The sequence below is a fragment of the Penaeus monodon genome, chromosome 27 (genome assembly GCF_015228065.2).
Source record: "Penaeus monodon isolate SGIC_2016 chromosome 27, NSTDA_Pmon_1, whole genome shotgun sequence".
Classification (NCBI taxonomy): domain Eukaryota; kingdom Metazoa; phylum Arthropoda; class Malacostraca; order Decapoda; family Penaeidae; genus Penaeus; species Penaeus monodon.
Genome location: NC_051412.1, coordinates 21,205,051 through 21,205,644, shown reverse-complemented (window position 1 = coordinate 21,205,644; position 594 = coordinate 21,205,051). Strand labels below are relative to the sequence as shown.

Genomic DNA, 594 nt, shown 5'->3' with positions numbered 1-594 from the left:
CGCGCTAAAGACACTTAAATATTACTGTACAGAGATTCCTCTTTAATCTCCGCTTCTCAATGGCCGGCTTCTCCCCAAAATGGCTCTTTAACTTCCCCCCAAAAGCCGGCCTCATATTTCTCCAGTGTTATTCGGCGAGTGACCGACACCGACGCATCTGGAGGCCTCGGTCGGTCGGTCGGATCTCACGAAGTCGGTCAAGTACTTTTCGGAGTCTCCTGGGGTGGGGTGGGGGGGAGGGGGGTTATGGAGGGTGGGGGTAGTTGGGGGGAAGTGAGGGTGTTGGGTAGAGAGGGTGATGGGGTTGGGGGTAGCGGAGTGTAGGTAGGGAGGTGGAGAGGGGTGGGGGTAGGAGTGGGTATGGATGTGGATGTGAATGTGGATGAGGGTGGGGTATGATGGGGATGGGGAAGGGATGGGGGATGTAGGTAGGGGTGTGGATGGGGGTGTGTGGATAGGGATAGGGGCGGAGGTGAAACTGAGGGAGAGAGAAAGGGAATGACTTGCCTCTGACCGTCGTCCACTGTAACGAGATTCCGTTCTTGATAGCCCTGAATAAATAATCCATAACATCACAGAAGAGTCACTGAATCT

At 54.7% G+C, this 594-nt stretch overlaps 1 protein-coding gene across 1 annotated transcript in view; it reads right to left on the bottom strand.

Annotated features, from left to right (window-relative positions):
• Positions 1–594, bottom strand: part of LOC119590449 (extensin-like) — a 7,605-nt gene that overhangs the window by 6,757 nt on the left and 254 nt on the right. The window contains exon 2 of the mRNA XM_037939110.1: positions 508–551. Within this exon, the coding sequence (XP_037795038.1) occupies positions 508–551 (44 nt within the window). The remainder of the gene's footprint in view (positions 1–507; positions 552–594) is intronic.